Raw genomic sequence first — 18,409 nt, forward strand, 5'->3', positions numbered from 1 at the left:
CCCGGGGTTCTTCAGAATACGAATCTGTGACTCCATTTAGTGGTTTCCTAACTGTTTACTTTATTTAGGAGCCCACAAACTATGAGTTTGTTGAACCCACCCTCTGCCCCTGACCACAGTGGTTTTGGCAGGTGCTTTTGTTCCTCAACCAGACATGTGTTGCTGTTCCCAGAAGTAGAGGTTTCTTGTTCTGTAGTGGCAAATTATACCTAGTAGGAAAATGAATCTTATTTGATCTCTGGAACTAACGTGAACTATTTCTCCAGTGAACAGGGTTGAGTATGTTTCATTTCTGCAGTTTTAGACCAAATGCAAACTGAGAATGGTTCTGTCACGTTTTGTTTTAGATTAGATTTTACAAAGCTTGCTTTGACCTGGTGGAGTTGAAAGGCTCTAGTATTTCCAGGATTAGTTTAGGGTGTCTTATAGTCACCATAAAACACTAGTCACTACTGTTTTTTGACACTCAAATCTCCATTAAACTGGTTACTTTTTAGTAACCCTACTCTTTTTTTCTTCTAATGATAGGCACAAAGGACTGGGTCTGATTTAGAACCATTCTTTGCTAATCATAAAAATATGCTAAATGTGCATTGTGGCTCCTTTCCCAACCAGACTCCTGAGGTGTCCCTGGGGAGGTTAATACTGGAGATTTCTCAGGAGAGAAGGGTGAGAACAAAATTAATTATTTGAAATTTGAAGACAGTCTTATTCCCATGTGTCTCCCTTTCTAAACATGTACCTCTTGTTCTGGTTCTTCCCTGTGCTGACAGTCACAGCCTACCAGTCTAGAAAATACTGGCACTCTACTGCTTTCCACTCCGTGTCCAGGTGGTCAACACATCCTGTGACTTAGCAGGCAGCTTCAGAATCTGACTCTCTCAGTCCTAGATGAAGTTGGCAGCTTCCTGACTGCCATCACCATGCCTCGCATCCCTCCGCCTACCTTAGTCCTGCTGCCCTCTGCACTCCCTGCACAAAGACCATTTGGACCATGCCACACCTGCCTCAGAAATACTCTAGGTGATGTCTATAGGGGGCTGCTGCCAGTGTGGTCTGCCCACCTGTGCATGAGAAGAGACAAGACCTTCACAGTCCTCTTACCCACTTCTCCAGCCTTGGCTCCGTGGCTGCCTACCCTCCTGGCACATAGCTCCTTACCAGGACTCAGAGACCTCAGGTCTTCACTTATTAGCATTAGAAAGACTCCCTTCCCTGGCTGCTCACCTGGCTTCCCAAGGCACGTGTTGCACCCTGTCATGGCACTTCTGACTTGTGCTATCCGCCTGTCTTCCCACGGGATTTCTACATCCTTGATGGGGCCTCCAGGCAGCCGGGGTACTCAGTAAATGTCTGAGGCACCTAACATTCATTTGGCTTTCAGGACCCTTCTGACTGATATCTCTGGGAGTCCTGAGAAGCAGACAGGATTTGCCTTGCCTCTTGGAATGCGTCATCTGTCATTCGTACCATCATGGTGGCGATTTCCAGCTCCAGTGTCTTATCTTGAGTTTCCTACCGCATTTCATGGCTTTGTGCCATTGTTTTCCTCGCCTACCCCCTAGCCAGTGTGCACAGTACTCTGGAAGAGTAGGAGACTTGTCTTCAGCAGGGTGGTGGAAACATGAGAAGAGGAAATTGTGAAAAGTGATGACGTTTCATTAGTACTTCTAACCTGTTTTCTTTTAAGGAATTTTCTAGGCTTAGGATATGCATTATCTACCTTTCCACCTCACTGCTCAAGCACAAGAAAGGTGTTTATCTCTTTCCCATTGTTGTGGAGGATTGAAATTAAGTCTTATAAGTGGGAATGTGACAGAGGCCTATTTTTTGCTTTTGAAAAAAAATATATATATATATTTTATACTAAGGATTGAACTCAGGGACACTCAACCACTGAGCCACATCCCCAGCCCTATTTTGTGTTTTATTTAGAGACAGGGGCTCACTGTTGCTGAAGCTGGCTTTGAACTTGTGATCTTCCTGCCTCAGCCTCCCGAGCCAAGCTTTTGAGTATTTTGAAAAGGTGTTGGATTCTTTCTTTTTTCTCTGAGTTTTACTAATTAACATGGAAGATTTTTTTAAATTGTTGAATAATTTCAATTTTTAAAAAATTTGTTCTAATTAATTATACCTGACAGAATGCATTTTGACATATTGTACACAAATGGAGCCCAACTTCTCATTCCTCTGGGGGCTGTACGTGGTACAGAGTCACTCCAATAGTGTAATCACACATGTATATAGGGTAAGGGTAATAATGTCTGTCTCATTCTACCATCCTTCCATCCCCATAACCCCATTCCTCCCCTCACTTTCCTCTACACAAAGCAAACTTCATTCATTCTTCCCTGACCCCTACCCCCCGTACCTCACTATGGATCAGCATCCACTTATCAGAGAAAACATTTGGCTTCTGGTTTTTGGGGATTGGCTTATTCATTTAGCATGAGATTCTCAAGTTCCATCCATTTACCTGCAAATGAACATGGAAGATTTTTAACTTCTGAGCATAGAGGTATTATATAATGCACCCCACGTACCCATCCCTCAACTCCAGCAAGTGCCAACTTGTGTTCAGCTTTGATCATCTGCACTCCCACTGGCTTCCCTTCCTCGTGCTTGAGATGTGCCTCTAAGTGCCTCTTTTCATATTTCAGAGGAGTTCTCTTAGTAGCCATCCCATATGTAGTAGCTGATTTTGGCTCTAATAGGTATCCTTGGCAGTGTTGGTTGGCATATGTTGGAATACAGTTGTGATTATGGAAGTATACGGATAAAGTTCTTGTTGACTGACTTAGTTACCTTCCCTTTATGTACCTTTGAATGTCTGTGTGGTTTGATGGTACCCCCATTGCTTGAGAATGAATTCTATGAGTTTATGTGCGACACCCTGAGAGGCATCACTTGGGCGCGTGGGCTTTAGATTTTCAATTCCTTGAGGACTGATTATAACCTTTCATGTGTGTTTTCCACCTAAATGACTTCTGTCAAGTTGAAGATGAGTAAGAGCAGTAGAATTTGGTTGCTGTTGGTATGGCTAGTTTTCCTGATTACTTGGTATTTCTGTGTGGTCACCGTTGTCAAACACAACATTGTGTGATCTGCAGGATAATTCCTGAAGGAAACTTGTTATGTGCTTTCCCAGTTCTGATGAGATTTACAATTTGAGGAGCTTTTGATTAGACATCTATTTTAAAGTGCTTTGCTCATAAAAGCTGGACTTAGAAGAATGTTTGAGACTTTCTCACTTAAACTTGGGATCTAACAATCTTAATGGAAGTTTAGGGCTTAGATTAGCCAAGCACCTTTCCTCCAGAGGGAAGGAATAAACTGCCACTAGGGAGAAATGTTCCCTAATTGGTCACTTGATGCGTGGAACATATTTGGGAGTGTTAAGTTTTGAGTTAAGAGAAGGTGATTAACTTTGTTTCTGCCAGTATTGTTTAATAAGAAAACAGTATTAGAACATTAAGCGCATTCTTGAGGAAATGGCAGTTTATCACATTCAGACTGTACCTCTCTAGTTTCCCTGTTTCCTTCCACTAGGATTAAAATCTGTCACCTTTTCTCATTCCTTTCTTGTACCCATTCCTGCCTGGTCAGGACTGTTTGGCTGGTGGCTTAGGCCCTCCATACCTGGGCTGCCCTGCTGCCTTCCTTCCAGCTGTGTGACTCCCGCTTTCCCCTTTCCTTCATCTCTTCCCCGATGGCCACCACCTGTCGAATCTGCATTTAGAAGACGGTATCCCATTGTCTTTTTCTCCAAAGCCTCCAATTGGGTCCTGCTGCCCACATACGCCATTGCGAAGTCTTTAAGACATATTGGTATTGTGCCTCAGCCAAGAACACGTCACAGTGACCAGGCCTCGTTCCCACACAGGGTAACAGTTCCTCACTCGTGTTGTCTTGTCATCCCCATGCTGAGGACCTGCCACTTTTGTGAAGCTTTTCTACCTGCACCTAGGAGGGTCTGTGGCACATACCACAAGTTTTACGGTTCTTTGTACACCACTTCATGTATAATCACTTTATAAGTCAACTGTACACTTCTTTTCATTACCCTGAGCAGTACATAACAGCGAACCAAGCTGATAATAGATACCTGACATTTGTTTTTGAGATGTGTGTGGTAAATCTCAATAGATAATTACTAGTATTGGGGTTGTTGACCTTCTTCTGAGAGAGAAAGAGAGAGGGAAGGCAAATTTGTTATAACTTTGTCTGTGGGTCCTTTTAAAATCTCTCTTGAAAGCTCCAACTCAGTAGTACATTTCAAACTATTACTAGAGGGACACTTCTTAGAAGGAGCCAGTTTGGAGAATTTCTGACTGTGCTGTGACATCTTGGTTACCCTGGAGAAGTCTTCAGAGGAAGCTGCTTTTAAATGCCTGCATGTGGGCCCAGATCGGGGGTCAGAAGGAAGGCCAGGGGCATTTGGGCAGTACAACCAGTGCTTGTCTAGATGCTGCTCGAGAAGCGGTGTGTTCCAGAAATATTGGTGCTCATCTGGGGAAAAGAAGAGAACGATCTTGCAAAGTTCCTTGAGCTGTAGTCAGTGAGCAGCCTGTTCTCATGGCTTCTGTAATCAAAGAGCTCTTATTTCTTCCTACATGGAAGAAATCTGCCTGAATCATTCAGAAGGCCATTCATCCTGAACTCTGGTTAGAAATAGTTCCTTAGATCTTGATTGACTTCATCAAAGACATTTTCTATTTAGCTGACTTGTCACTGCACATTCCCCCTATGCCTGCACCAGTTCTGGCGAGGCTGTGTCAGAGACACCCACTGTAGTGCTGACAGGGTCTTGGTGTGCAGTGTAACTCCCTTCTCACTGTGCACCTCCGGAAACTGGGGGACAGGCTTCCCCAGACCCCTGCAGGTAGGAGCTGAAAGGATATGCCTTTCTTTCAGGGAATCTGTTTGTTGAAATACCATCCTTTGTTAGCTTCTCTCATTTTTTATAAACTTTTCATTTAGAAAAGAGAATAGCATCATGAAAACCTTTGGCACCGAGTGCCCCACTGTAGTACTGTTCATCACATGGCAGTCCCCTTTACTCTCCTCCATTATTTTGAAGCAAATGCCAATAAACAGCTGCCCAGACTGTTCGTAAATTTTATAATGTAGGCTTGTATGTGGAAATGTGTTTCCCTTAGGAAAAATTTGAATGACTGTATGCCACATGTGATGTTGATGATCTTAACTTACTGATTTCCTTCCATTCTGCAGACTGCATTTCAAATAGCCACTTTGTGAGAGCAGGGCAAAGACTGGGGCAGCTCCTACCCAAGAGCTCCTTCTCTGATTATTCACTAACTGTACAGTGAGCTTTCTGTACTTTTCTGTGTATATTTCATATTAAACAAAACAGATGGGCCCTGCCCCCAGATTGATTAAAATTCAATCCGGCCTTCAGATATTTAGGAACCAGGGAAGCCACAGGCAGTGAAGTACCTGGCCCTTGAGAAAAGTGCATCATGAATACACTGCAAGTGCAGTGGAGGGTGCATTTCTGATTTCCTGAAGAAGGGGGCGTTTAAATAAATTTAAATAGGTGGAGATGGAGCAGGTAAGAGTGAGTGTAGCCACCAACGTGAAAGCACAGAGTGAGTTTGGGGAAGAGGCATCACTGGGAGATAATTGTGCAGAAGAATTGGGCCCATGTTTTAGGGGACCTTGAATGCTAAGGATTCCAGTTACTAAACCATGTGCTGAGAGGCCCTAGGATGCCACTGTACTTGTTATAATGTTTTGAGAGAAACACCGTGATACTTGACAAGTATCAAATTTCATACTCGAGGGAATTTGTAGTTTTAACATTAGATTGTGCTGTATTCCTTTCAGTGATGTTTTGTATCTTTGCAAAAGTGAGTTTTTGGTACTTGCCAAATTTTGGCATGTGCCAAAATTCAAATACCACATGGAAATACATGTGGAATGTTAACAAGGGTGCAGTGTCCAGTCCTTTACAAAATTTGGAAGTGGTGCAGTCCAGGTACCAGTAGGTATGCACATCCCATTGGTAAGTAGTTGTGGTTAAGAATGAAATAAAGCTTTTTCTTTCCATTTTTGTGGTCCCCCCACCCCCCGAAAGACTTTTCAGTTACTAGACCCTAAGTACTTACTAAGTTGTTTGGACCTAACTGTTGAATAAATGAAACTGTTGGGTGTTTCTTTTGGCCTGTGGCACTGGGAAAAAATTACAGAGACACGAAAGGTACTGTGAACGAGAAAGTTTGGGGAACCTCTGACTTGAGCCACCGAGAGAGAAGGCATTCAGTAAGCAGAGAGAAGTCATTATAGGCTTCTGTGGAAGGGAGAGGCATGCACAGATTTGCCTTGTCAAACCCTCTTAGCAGCAGATGGAGTGTGGATCTGAAAGGCAGGCTCGCAGACACCGAGAGATGTGGATGGTAGGACCACTTTGGACGACTGTTTGGCAGTTGCTTATCAAGTCAAATGCAAACAATATGACTCAGCCATTCTACTTCTTAGATATTTTCCCAGGAGAAATGAAAACAGGCTCAAATAAAGACTTGCACACAAATGTTAATAGTGGTTTGATTCACAATAGCAAAACCAACAACAACAAAGCAACTAAGACAACCCAAATACAAATAGTGGCATATTCTTAGGGTGAAATACTATTCAGCAATAAAAAAGAGTGATATATACAACAGGGATGAATTCCAGTAATGTTATACAGAGAGAAAGAAGCCAGCTACAATACCAACTGTATGGTCTCCATGCGGATAGAACAAACAAAAAGAATCTATCAGTGGTTGTCTGGGGTAAGGATTGAAGTATTGAAACCAAAAGGGTATGAGAAAATGTTTGGGGTGTTGGAAACCTTCTGTATCTTGACAGTGATGACAGTGACAGGAGTGGATATGCTTTCAAGATTATTCAACCCGTGTACTTAAAATGGATGCATTTAGGAAAGAAGGGGAATCATGTACAGAGGAGAGGGGGAATTAGAGGTTTTATAGGCAGAAGGGGCAGTGAGGTAGCCAGCAGAAAGGAGGAGCTGGAGATTACAGACAGAGGACTGCCTGGGGCCCAGATGGAAGTGTGAGTATCTGGGCTTGAGGGTTAAAGCCTGTCCCTTTACCAAAGACTGGAAGGGAAGGGTGGAGCGGGCAAACTGAGAAGGTAAAGGGTTGGCAGTCTCAGTAAGCTCATGCAGTCCCCCTGTGGCACCGAAGGCAGATTCATCTGTGGTAAGAAAGGGCCTTGAGGTGAATGGTTGATTCCTTAACTCAATAAGGTAATCAAGAGCAGAAGCCATTCTGTGGGGAGGCAGGGTTTGAAATAGCAGCTAGGAGGGATGGGAACCGAGGTCAACCAGAAATTAGATAGATAGAGCTAAAATGGCCTGAGACCCAACTGGCCATATGTGTATGAGATATGTGTATGATTGCAGTATTTTCTTCAACAGTGCTCAGAACCTGGATGGAGGAAAGAGGCTTTCTATGTAGATCCTGGGTCGAGGGTTGATTGTATGTCTGCTGGATGATTAGAAGTGATCAAAGATGGATATGAGGCTAAACAGGAAGGAGAAAGGAAACTAACAGTTGCTCCATTCAGCAGTGCATTAAACATCTTCTGTGTGCCAGGCACTGTTTTAGATGCTAAGAACAGCAGACAACAGGAGATAAACCAGCTCTCTAGGAGCTTGCAGTGATAGAGTTGGACATTAAACAAGTTGGCAACAAAATGTAAAGATCTTCAGAGGTGCTGAGTGTCATGGAAAAATATTAAGCAGCGAAGAGGGATGGGATATCCCAGGGGAATAAGCAGTGGTGGTGGGAGACCTCTGTGAGATAATGACATTTGGTCAAAGACCTAGGCAGACAGGAACAGCCAATGCAAAGGCCCTGAAACCGGGGCATGCTGGCAGAATTCAAGGAATGCAAGGAGGCCCACATGGCTGGGGGCAATAGGAGGATGGTAAAAGGTGAGAGGAAGATTGCATGGGATTTATGGGCTGCTGTGTGACTTGACTGAGGGAGATCAGGAGCTAACAAAGGATTTTGAATAACCAGAAGCATAATCTGATTTGTTTTTAAAAGGGTTACTCTTTTCTGTGTCAAGGCACTGACTGAAATTCTTAACAAATATTTAATCCTCATTTAATCCACAGAGATGCCACATGAAGTTGGTGTCATCTGTTTTTTCCCCCCTTTACGATGAGGAAATTGAGGTTAAGAGAGATTAAGCTTTGCCAAAGTCACTCAGATGGTCAGTAGCAGAGCTATGATTTAAGCCTACATTTGTCTGATTCCTAAGACCACAGATGAGGAGAAAAGGGAGGACTTGGAACACAGGGGGTTCTGTGATGTTCAAGGGACACTGGAAGTAGGAAGCAGGGTGAAAGTCCTTGTAGAAATAGACTACAGGGTTTGGCAGTCAGTGGCATGTGTTGGGGAGAAATAGGTGTCAGCAGTGTATTTGAGTCTTGGCTATCCTCTAGGTGAATGGTTGATCCCTTAACTCAATAAGGTAATCAAGAGCAGAAGCCATTCTGTGGGGAGTGACCTTGATGGTGGAGGTTGAGGTGCTGGTAGGAAATAGTGAAATGTCTAGTTAATTGATCTAGAAGGAAGAACTCATGGTGGGGACCTAGAATCCACCTCTTAAGATTAGAGAAGTGGATATGCTTCCTGAGAGAGAAAAGAAAGGCAGGGGTGAGAACATGGAAATGCCCTTCCAGATTTAAAGCAGGAAATAGGAACAAAACTTCTTATGGAGATAGAAGTGTTTAGGAATTTGGACAAAGGAATGATATAAACATCTATTTTGTCATTTCAGTCTCAAATAGCAAGGATGGTTAGATTAGCACAACCCAGTAGCAGCCAGGACGCTGGTTCCTGTGTGTGGAAAGGCCACACTAGGGAAGCACCGTCGGGTCCGGCGGCTGCTCCTCCCAGGGCAGCAGTGAGCGGGCTGCTCTCCTGAGTTGATCCAGAGACCAAACGTTGATTACAACGATTGCAATTGTTTTCCCTGTAACCTCATTTTTAACTTGAATAACATTCACTTTTACATTTGTGAAGGAAACCCCTCCCCCCTTCTTTTTCCTGAAAGTAAAACAACTTGTTGAGGTTGGCGTTGACCCTTATCAGGCTCCATATAGATAGAGTGGCTTATTTTGCAGTGGTGTTTGTGTACAGCCTTACAGTTTGCTCAATGTGTCTTTTCCCATGGTTGAAATCTTAAAGCAAGAATCTTGCCTGATACCAGTTCTCATTAACAGGTCAAAACCACCATATTTTCCTGTTGGTGTTTCATTGTACACTTTCAGATAATGCATTTTGTTTTTATTTTGCTGGCTTCCCAAAGTGTCTTTAACCATTTTTAGATGAAAAATTTTGAGCATATGTACAGAGAATAGTAAAATGCCTCCCCAAAGCTCTCATGTTCCATCTTTAACAGTTATCACCAGTCTCCCACTTTTTATCTGTCCCCACATACATTTATTTTTTATAATATTTTCAAGCAAATCTTGGATCCAAATGATTCTTTAAGAAGAAAATTATCTATAGAAGATTCTTTGTTGTACCTCTGAAGCCACACCTCAGCTTGCTGGCCCCTGTCAGAGCGGCCTTAGTTGTTGGGTTTTTACCGGGTCCACACATTTACAGAGCTTATTATCTGGGTACCCATTTTCACTGAGCAGATGGGGAATGCTAAGGTGACCTTAAGCTCCTCCTTCTGGACTTTATCTCCTCCTAGACTAGAAACAAGCATGGTTCTGACATCCCAATGTGGGAATCCTTCCTTTTTTCCACTGGTGTCCTGTGTCTTACAGTATGGGACACATCTTAGGGCCTGGGGCCTCAGGATCAAGTGACCCATGGGGAAGCTAGAGAAAACCAGGAAAATCTGTATCTAAAGACAAGTTGATAAGACTAAGCAAACATTGTACACAAAGATCAACTTATAAGCAAGTATTCCCATCATGTCACTCTCCGTGTTTTGTTTCTGGTGATTGCTAGATGTTGACAGTGTCCTTTTTATCTTTGTTTATCTGTGATAGCATTAAATGACTGAAATGACCATAAAAGATGCCTTTTTTAACCGCCAGCTTTCTTTGGAATATGACAGACAGTCTTGCTTTTCCTGGCTTGCAAAACTTCAGGGCCACATTGAAGTACCTGGGTCCTAATTGCACCTTGACTATTTTGTTTCAGTCAGTGAGTGCCGTGCACCTTTATTTCCTGTCTCTTGCATCAGTCTGTTTGTGAGAGTGTACCGAGAGGTGATTAATAGGAAAGATAAACATATGCTTACTGACTGAAAGTTCATCCTGTTTCCTAAAGTGTTTTTGGTTTAGTGAATTGTTTGTTTGCTGCCCACAGACCACATCTGGTGAATGTACTTCTGTTGTAGTGAGCACCGTATGTCTTTGTGTAGGAGCTAGGCTTTTAAAGCAAAGTCAACATGTGATGAAGCTTGATAAAGCTTCCGTCATCGAGAATCCCAATTGGCAGGGGGATTAGACAGCTGTCTGAGACCATAAAGCAGAGCCTCCTGGGTCTGGGAATCTACATACAAAATCCTATTAGAATGTTCTCTGAAGTTGTGTACGGCACAGCTGTAGCCATAGGGTTTTGAATGTTGGCAATAACTCCTCCAGTCTCTTGCCTGAGGATTTCAGATGTGTTCAAGTTCATGCCCTCTCACCTCTACCACCATCCATTCCAGACTGTCAGGAACCACCTCTTGATGTGTGCCAGGAGAATATAGGGAGACATTTCCATTTTTAACTGTTGTAAATATGAAATTGATTTAGAGGAAAAACAAAACCCTTTTCCCCAACTTAAAAAGTAATGCTTGCTTTTGTAGAAAATTTGAGAAATATAGAAAAGGTTGGTTATAGTCCACAGAGATAACTTTCAATTAGCATTTTGGTCTTTCCATCTAGTTTTTCTTTGTGCCTTGAAAATTTTCCCCATACTTGCATTAATACTCTACATGCAGTGTCATAACTGAATAAAGATTCGTACATGTTTAAAACTCTTATTAGCCCCTTTAAAAGCCTTAATTTCCCACTAAGTGGACATTCCATAATTTAAACATATTATAGAATAGTTAGACATTTGTAATACTATTGTGAGCACCTTTGTAAAAAAAGCATTTTCTATATTTTATATTTTTAAAATTGGATTTTAAGGAAATGAAGCTAAAGGACCCAAAGGAATCAATGCTTGAAAGATCCAGGATTGCCACAGGCTGCTTCAAAGTGTGTGTACGTCTACCATCAGTCAGCATCAGTTCTTTACCCAAAGTTTGGCATTTCATAATGGGAATTTCTAGTGCTATTCCAGGTTTCTTTTCTTTTTAACATATATTTTTTAAATTTGTTCTAATTAGTTATACTATTTCAGGTTTCTGACAAGGTAATGATTTGGATTTTAGAAGTTCTCAATGTGCCAGATAGTGATGTTGTCACTCCTGTCTACTAGGATAATGACTAGTTCTTTCTTCTATATCTACCCCAGGAGTGACACTCAGGTTTCTTAACAGCAGTTCCATTCTGGGCTCAGTTCTCAATCTAGTCTCAGGGACCTTCCTAAGAGCTTATGTTGGTGTCTTTGTGTGTTAGGATTTCTAAAGTGCCCTCTAAGATGTTATCTCACGTATATCAACCTCTATTATCAGTACAATTTGTCACTTGGTCCTGGGAAATCTCTGGAATTCTTGACATTTTCCAGTCTGATGATGCCTTTGTTGTTCTTTTGCACAGACCCAGTCCTGCAGGTCCCGACGCACGTTGAAGAGTAAGTTTTCTGATTTGTTCTATATTTCCCTTTAATTCATTATCTTATTCATTCAATCAACATTTACCAGGCTAATTGCTGGGAGTACATACAGACACAAGTTTAAGGTATAAGAAGAATTAGTGAGGTATATAGAATGCTACAGATGATATGATGGGGAGAGGGTGCTGTGATTCTTGGGGAGAAGAGGACAATGTGTTAAAAAGAGTTTATCTGAGATGAACCTTAAGTTGAGATTTGAATTTAAACTTCCAAAGTCTGTATCTCTTGCTGGGTGTGGTGATACACTCTTATAATCCCAGCTACTCAGGAGGCTAAGGCAGGAGGACTGTAAGTTTGAGACCAGCCTGGACAACTTTGCAGACCCCATCTCAAAATAAAAAATAAAAAGGGCAGGGGAGTGTAGCTCAGTGATAGAGTACCACTGGGGTCAACCTCAATACTGCAAGAAAAAAGGAATTTTGGATCTCTCCCTCTTCAAAGTCATACAGAGGAGAAGACTGACCTACTTCTAGAGTATATGTATTACAAGGAAATCCAGATATCCCCTGTACAGATGATGGCATGTCCTAAATTGCACAGGGACTCAGCCAGGGATTTTTGGGTGACTCTCATAGTTCAGTCTTTAGCAGATTAACTGTACGGAGGACCACCTCCCATTGGTTTAGTGGGAAGCTGCTGACAGAGATCCCAGTTCATCTCCCTGTCGAGTTCTCTGACGTCAGGTTTTCTGAGTCTGCTTTTATTACCTCCATTTGAAAAATAAACATTTGTTCAAAACTGAAGTTAGATTTGTTCTACTTGTTTATATACCATGACATACTATTAAATATTAATTGTTGATGTTCTGTGCGCAGTTGAGGAGGTGATTGGAAAGTAGGCGTGCTAGGTCCTTTTCACTTACCCTACCCTCATTCAGAGTGCTTTGACCAAATGACAATTTATCTTCTACGGTTTCTAATGATCCTTTCTTTGTAGGTTGTTTTTCTCCACTTATACCATAGGGTGTTTTATTTATTTGTGGCTGACATGAGAGAGCAATAGGTGGAATTGTCTTCTGCTCACTCACATCACACCCACTCCTGCTGCATGGTGACTTTGCATGGCCTTGATATTTAGTTGTGTGCCCTGGGCTATACTTCATCACTAATACTTTTTATTTCATCTCTAGGCCTGCTTTCCTCCCAGATCCCAATGATGGCAGCCTGTATACACTTGGGGGCAAGAATAATGAAGGCCTAACGGTGAGGATATTTAGCTTCTTTGTGTACCCTGGAGGGTTCTTAACTGTGCCCTTAACTGTGTCTGCATGCCAAGGCCTGGGAGTTTGAAACAGACTTCTGAGGATTTGATTCAGGCAGTCTGGAGTGGGGCTTTGGCACCAGTATCTTTTCACAGTATCTTTTCAAGTGAGTTTTTAATGAGCGTCCAGAGTTCAGAAACAGACCCAGACCAGCAGATGCTGGTGGCCTAGCCAACACACTGGAAGGATAGAGGGGTCTCTGCAGTGACAAGATTGGCTCCAATCAGAGACATTCAACTTGGGAGGAGGGGGTGTAGTTTGAAACACTGTCTCCACCACCGTCCCATCCTTCAGAGAGACTGTAGTATTCACCCTGTCTCCATTTGAGAATCTAGATCTGTGTTTGTCACCCTTTGCTTCACATCATAATAACCTGGGGAAACTCTGAAAAATGTCTGAGCCTAGATCTCAGTCCAGGAAAGTCCCAATTTCATTGATCTAAGACATAAGGATTAAAACAAAACAAAACAAAACTTCCCAGTAATAGAAACAGACCCACATACATGGGTACCTGATTTATACAAAGGTATTTATACAGTATGGTGGGTAAGGAGGCTCTTTTCAGTGAATGGTATAAGTCAACTGGGATATCCATAAAGAAAAAAAAATAGCTTGACTCCTACCCCACATTGTCCACTTGAAAATCAGTTCCAGACAGATTTAAAACCTAAATGCAAAATAAATAAATAATAAAGCTTTAAGGAAGAGTAGTGAAACATCATCACGACCGTAGAGTAGACAGAATAGAATATAAAAAAAATTAACCATAAATCTAGGCAAAAAATGATTAAATTAAGAACTTTTTACCCTGAAAAAAGGAAACAACAGAGTATTTCTGTTCTATTTAACTGTTGAAGGATTCAAACTCAGAATATTTAAGGAGCTCCTGTGGACTGTTAGAAAAAGACAGATGACCCAACAGAAATGGAAAAGAGGACATTTAAATGATGAATAAATATATGAAAAGGTCATTAGGGAAATTCAAATTAAAATCACAGGGCTGTGCTGTTACTCAGTGTGCATACAGCTGTTCACCAGCATGATTAAATGGGAACATTAAAAAAAAAAAGGGGGGGGGGAAATGCATGGTGGGATGTAGAGCAACCAGAACTGCATCCTCTGCTGGTGGAGATAAAAGGTGGCACAACTGGTTTGGGAAACTGTTTGGCAGCATAGAGTCCATACAACCTGGTAACCATCACCCAATATAAACTCAACAGAAATGCATGAATGTATACCACATCAGACACCACCCAAATGTACAGCAACAGTATTTATAATAAACAAAAAGTGGAAACTAGCCAAATAACATCAACGGTAGAAAGGGGTAAATAACGGGAAGCTGGGGGTGGTAGCACATACCTTTAATCCCAGGGATTTAGGAGACTGAGGCAGAAAGGTTATAAGTTTGAGGCCAGCCTCAACAACTTAGCAAGACCCTGTCTCAAAATAAAAAAAGAAAATGGAGTGTGCCACTGGATTTGATCCCCACTACCACAGGGAGAGGATAAAAAAGACTTGAAGGCAATGTTTGCAGAATTGTTACAACAAGGATCCGAGTTAGTCAAAAGTACAAAATAAATGTTTAATAAATAAGTACAGAGACAGTCATGCAGTGAACTCTGTGACAGTGAGAATTAACAGTGTGTGACCTTACACAACATGGATCTATCTCACAAATGCAATGTGGAGCCAAAACATCACCAAAAAGCTACATTCCAAATGATTAATTTATATAAAGTTCAAAAGCAGGAAAACCTACTCTGTGTTGTTTTGAAGTGAGGATAATAGTTGCCCCAAGAGTTAATGGCTAAAAAAGGGGCACAAGAGGGATCTTCAGGAGTGCTAGAAATGTTTTCTTCATCAGGTGCTAATACCATGAGAATATTCACTGAGGTGTGATTAATAATTACTGAGGTGTGTGATTGTGTTTTTCTGTTTGTGTATCATGTGATTCATAGAAAGTTTGAGAGATTCTAAGTTTATGAGATTCTAATACATAGCCAATGATGAGAACCATTGGTCTAAACTGTAAGTGGATTATGGGTACTAATTTGGGTATTTTAAAATTAGGTTTTGAGCCAGGCATTGTGGTGCATACCTGTAATTCCAGTGACTAAGAAGTTGAGGCAGGGATATTGCAGATTTGAAGGCACCCTCGCAACTTAGTGAGACCTATCTCAAAATGTAAAAAATAAAATAAAATAAAAATATCTTGGCACATCCTCAGCCCTATTTTGTATTATATTTAGAGACAGGGTCTCACTGAGTTGCTTAGTGCCTCATTGTTGCTGAGGTTGGCCTTGAACTGGTGATCCTCTTGTCTCAACCTCCTAAGCCACTGGGATTACAGGTGTGCGCCGCCAAGCCCCACCACCTGGCAGCATTTCTTAAGCACCTTGTTTGTCAGAAAATGTTGAGCCTCTCAGCAGCCCATAGATGTTTTCCCCATTTTAGAAACTGAGCCCAGAGAAGTTAGGGAATAAGTCTGAAGCTTTTAGGACTGGAGTTGGGATGTAAAGACGTCTAATTGAAGAGGATGCTCTTAACAACCACCGTGCCTTCCTATGTATTGTGGCTTAGTAATTCCAGAGATCATAGGTTTCCCAGCCTGGGCCTAAAAGTAGGAGGGCTGTGGCAGTGCTCAGTTCAGGGCCCAGGACTCCAAACCAGAGGACTGGCAACCACTTTCTGATTATCAGAAACATCTGGCAAAAACCCAGGCATTACTGCCTCCGAATGGCATTTTGCCTTTTTTAAGGCTTAGTTTGAATGTTGAAATGGCAGGAATATCCAAATTATTGATTCAGTTTATAGTTCTGTTTATCAATGCTACAGAGAAATCTTCTCTTGGAGAAAAAGTGGCAGCATTGTAGCCTAGAGTTTCTGTAACAGCAGTATCTATAGAATGGTTTCAGAAACACAAGAGTATTCCAAAAATAAAGTGTACTGAAACGAGCATAGACCAAAAGGACTTGTCAGATGTCAGCTGTAGACGCAGAAGAGTCAGTTTTATGATGAAACATGTTGAAACATTTGGATTTCTTTTGGTTTCTTTTCCTGGCACCTACCATAACTTCCTTTTTCAACCAGAAAGCTCAATTTTCTTGTTTTTCAGTAGAGAATGATTTACTGAATGAAATACCAAACTTCTTTTTCCACCTCCAACTCTTGTGTTGCCCATGTAATGGTGCCTTTTTTCCCTCCAAGCTTGAAGCTTGGTTGCAAGGTTATTTCTCTTTAGCATTAAAATCATGACCTCCTCCCACCTCTAAAAGGCATCATCATCCTTCTACCTAGTCTAGCCAGCTCTGGGTCACTTTTCCAAGATGGGAGAATCCTTTCCACTACCCTTAGAGCTACCAAGATAGTGTAATTCTCCATATTTGTGTTCTCTTCTCAGAAAAGGCTTATGTCACTCCTGGTAAGTGCCTGGACAGAAAGCCTGGCCTCCTGTGTCAAGTGAAGGAATTAGTATTTACAGAGTTCAGAGGCTAAGGCCTTTCAGTAGTGGATGGAAACACGGGGTACCCCCCTCTTCTTGGGTTTCTATTGGGAAAACTCCCATCTGCTTCTTTTCTTTAGCAGAACTGGGTAACAGAAACAGACTGCCCAGTAAATTTGTAATAATTGCATAAGACTTGGTTAACTTTTTTTTCCTTTTTAATTTTTCTTTACTTTTTTTTTTTTTTTTTAAAGAAACTTCCCTTTACCATCCCAGAGTTGGTACAGGCATCCCCATGCCGAAGTTCAGATGGAATCCTCTACATGGGTAAGTTCCTGTTCTCAACACTGAAACTTGGATCAATTTGACAGAGAGTCCTGGAATCTGGGCAAATGGCAGTTGAGAGAGAGGGCTGCTGTCGTCACCCCCTTGCCAATCCTTCTGGGAAAGGTCTTTCTTGCCTTGGTCATACTGCAAGTGCTGTTCATGCCAGGATCGGCTGACCAGTTAAGAAAGGGTTCCTTTCACCCAGGAGAAAAACCGACACCGTAAATATGGTTACTCATTTAACAAGCTTTTAGTTGCTGGTCTGGCCTACTCCTGTGATTTCAAAATTACAACATCCCAGCTGCAACTGTGTGAAATTTAAAGTGAATACAATTGTCTGAGCCAAGGAAGGAAAGCTAGGCCCTGCCTATTAATTATAGGGCTTTCTTCTTATTTCCTGCTATCAGAATATTTGGTAGAAACAGCACTTAACAGCTTGCCTAGATAAGCTGCCTTTATACCTCTGGGGTCACAGCTTTTAAAGCATCAGCTCACCTGCTTTTCTGTACCATTTTGCTGCCAAAATGTCAATAAAAATGCATTTGTAATACAAAGGAGAGCTGTATTTATCTTGAAATCATAGTAGTGATAATAGCCTGTGTTTATATAGCAGCTTTCTTTTTGAGGAACTGAAAGTGCTTATTGCCTGTTCCTGCCTCGGGAGCTTTATATGGTTTTCTGGGTCTCAGTGCAGGCCAGCTTTTAAGTTTTTGCTGGCCACACTGGGGCTCTTGCTTCCTTCAAAATGAGGAATCCCCAGCGTATGGATTCAGAAGAAATGACCAACAGGCTTTTTTCTCTGGGCCATGCCAGGCCCATCCAACCATCTTCTGACCATCTGTGTCACCGTTTCCCATCTGGTCTTCCAGCCTTTCCCAGCAATGTGTCGTTTGTGGTCTACTTAGGACATTGTGTTTCCATTATCTTTGTGTGATGCCATATTAAGTGAATTTATTAAGTATATTTAAGAACATGGTAGTTCCCCAGTCTGTCCATTAAGGTAGTAGTTGGGTTATGCAGACTGCATTTGTCCTTGATATATGCCATGCCAGAGGGAAAGGATTCATGGGGCTGGGGATGTGGCTCAAGCAGTAGCGCGCTCGCCTGGCATGCGTGTGGCCCGGGTTCGATCCTTAAGCACCACATACAAACAAAGATGTTGTGTCCCCCGAAAACTAAACAATAAATATTGAAAAATTAAAAAAAAAAAGAAAGGATTCATGGTCACAGCTGATTGGTGACATTCTCATTCTATCTTCAATCTTTTTCATATTAACATCCTACTGAGAACAGAGAGTTCAAAATGTGTGGACAAGTTGCATACGTGTGGGATCAGCATGTATGCTACATGTTAGAACTGAGTGTAGCTCTAGCAAATTCAATGCCCTGTAACCTTCCTAGATCTCATTGTTCTGCTTCCAAAAGTGCTTGGATGTAGAATACTTTTGAGGTCATGCTTCTGTGAATATGTTGACCTTCAAACCAGAGGCCCACGCACTGCCTCACCATTCCTAGGATGCCCTGGTGTGAATAGCACAGATACGAATG

General features: G+C 41.9%; 1 protein-coding gene across 1 annotated transcript in view; it reads left to right on the top strand.

Annotated features, from left to right (window-relative positions):
* The window catches only part of Ern1 (endoplasmic reticulum to nucleus signaling 1), an 89,542-nt gene that overhangs the window by 41,765 nt on the left and 29,368 nt on the right, over positions 1-18,409 (top strand). The window contains exons 3-5 of the mRNA XM_078041880.1: positions 11,753-11,786; positions 12,958-13,030; positions 16,789-16,861. Coding sequence (XP_077898006.1) covers positions 11,753-11,786; positions 12,958-13,030; positions 16,789-16,861 — 180 coding nt within the window. The remainder of the gene's footprint in view (positions 1-11,752; positions 11,787-12,957; positions 13,031-16,788; positions 16,862-18,409) is intronic.

The sequence above is a fragment of the Ictidomys tridecemlineatus genome, chromosome 3 (genome assembly GCF_052094955.1).
Source record: "Ictidomys tridecemlineatus isolate mIctTri1 chromosome 3, mIctTri1.hap1, whole genome shotgun sequence".
In the NCBI taxonomy this organism is placed as follows: Eukaryota; Metazoa; Chordata; class Mammalia; order Rodentia; family Sciuridae; genus Ictidomys; species Ictidomys tridecemlineatus.